This window comes from Chaetura pelagica, unplaced genomic scaffold, assembly GCF_000747805.2.
Source record: "Chaetura pelagica isolate M959 unplaced genomic scaffold, ChaPel_1.0 scaffold591, whole genome shotgun sequence".
In the NCBI taxonomy this organism is placed as follows: domain Eukaryota; kingdom Metazoa; phylum Chordata; class Aves; order Apodiformes; family Apodidae; genus Chaetura; species Chaetura pelagica.
Window position 1 is genome coordinate 123,193 of NW_009951959.1, and position 843 is coordinate 124,035.

Sequence of the window (843 nt, forward strand, 5' to 3'; positions counted from 1 at the left end):
GTTGAAGTTTTGCTGGTCTGGGAGTGATGGGGAGGAATTAAGGGGGGGTGGGGAGGGGTTAGGGATGGAGGGTCTCAGGGGGACACCCCAGCTCCCTGGAACTCACCCACGTTGCTGGGCACCGACACCTCTGTGAAGTTGGGGCAGAAAATGGCATAGTCGAAGTGGCAGGGCTGTGGGGAGAGAGGGGGGTCAGTGCCACGGGGACCCTCCCGACCCTCCTGTGGGATTTCCACTGGGACCTGTCCCACATCGGTGGGATTCCGAGGGTTTTGGTCCAGAGAGGGGGCGATCCAAGCACCCCCTGCACCCAGGGCTGTGAGACCCACGCATGGGGCACAACCAGGAACAGCAGGGTGGACAGACAGACAGCACAGGGCATCAGCTCCACCTCGTGGCTCCCGCACCCACAGCAAAGCACAGGCGGAGAACCCAGGCGTTCAGGAGCAGGGACAACGCCCCCCCACCACGCCCCCCCTCCCCAAAACCTCACCACCAGCAGCTTGAGCAGTGCCGCCGTGTCCCGGTCCCCTGTGGCATTGAAGAGCAGCACACGCACCTCGGAACCACTGCAGGGAGAAAGGGTGGGTGGCTTGTGCCCCATGGTGACCCCCCGCACCTCTCCCTCTGCGTGTGTGTGTGTCCCCCGTGTCCCCCTTTACTCGTAGGGTTTGTCCTGGTTGAGGGCAGCCTGGCGGAACCAGCGGACACAAGCCTGGATGCTGCTGGTGGTGTGGGCACCATCCAGGTACCAGGTCACAGGACCCCGGGGCAGCACCTGGGTCCGGCCAAGCCACTCCGTGTCCCGCAAGCCTGGAGGGGGGAGCAGAGAACATGGCTGGG

General features: G+C 64.5%; 1 protein-coding gene across 1 annotated transcript in view; it reads right to left on the reverse strand.

Annotated features, from left to right (window-relative positions):
* Window positions 1-74: 74 nt before the first annotated feature.
* Window positions 75-843, reverse strand: part of FPGS (folylpolyglutamate synthase) — a 2,186-nt gene continuing 1,417 nt past the window's right edge. The window contains exons 5-7 of the mRNA XM_010000667.1: window positions 663-813; window positions 494-569; window positions 75-173 (exon numbers count right to left, since the gene is read on the reverse strand). Of these exons, the coding sequence (XP_009998969.1) occupies window positions 75-173; window positions 494-569; window positions 663-813 (326 nt within the window). The remainder of the gene's footprint in view (window positions 174-493; window positions 570-662; window positions 814-843) is intronic.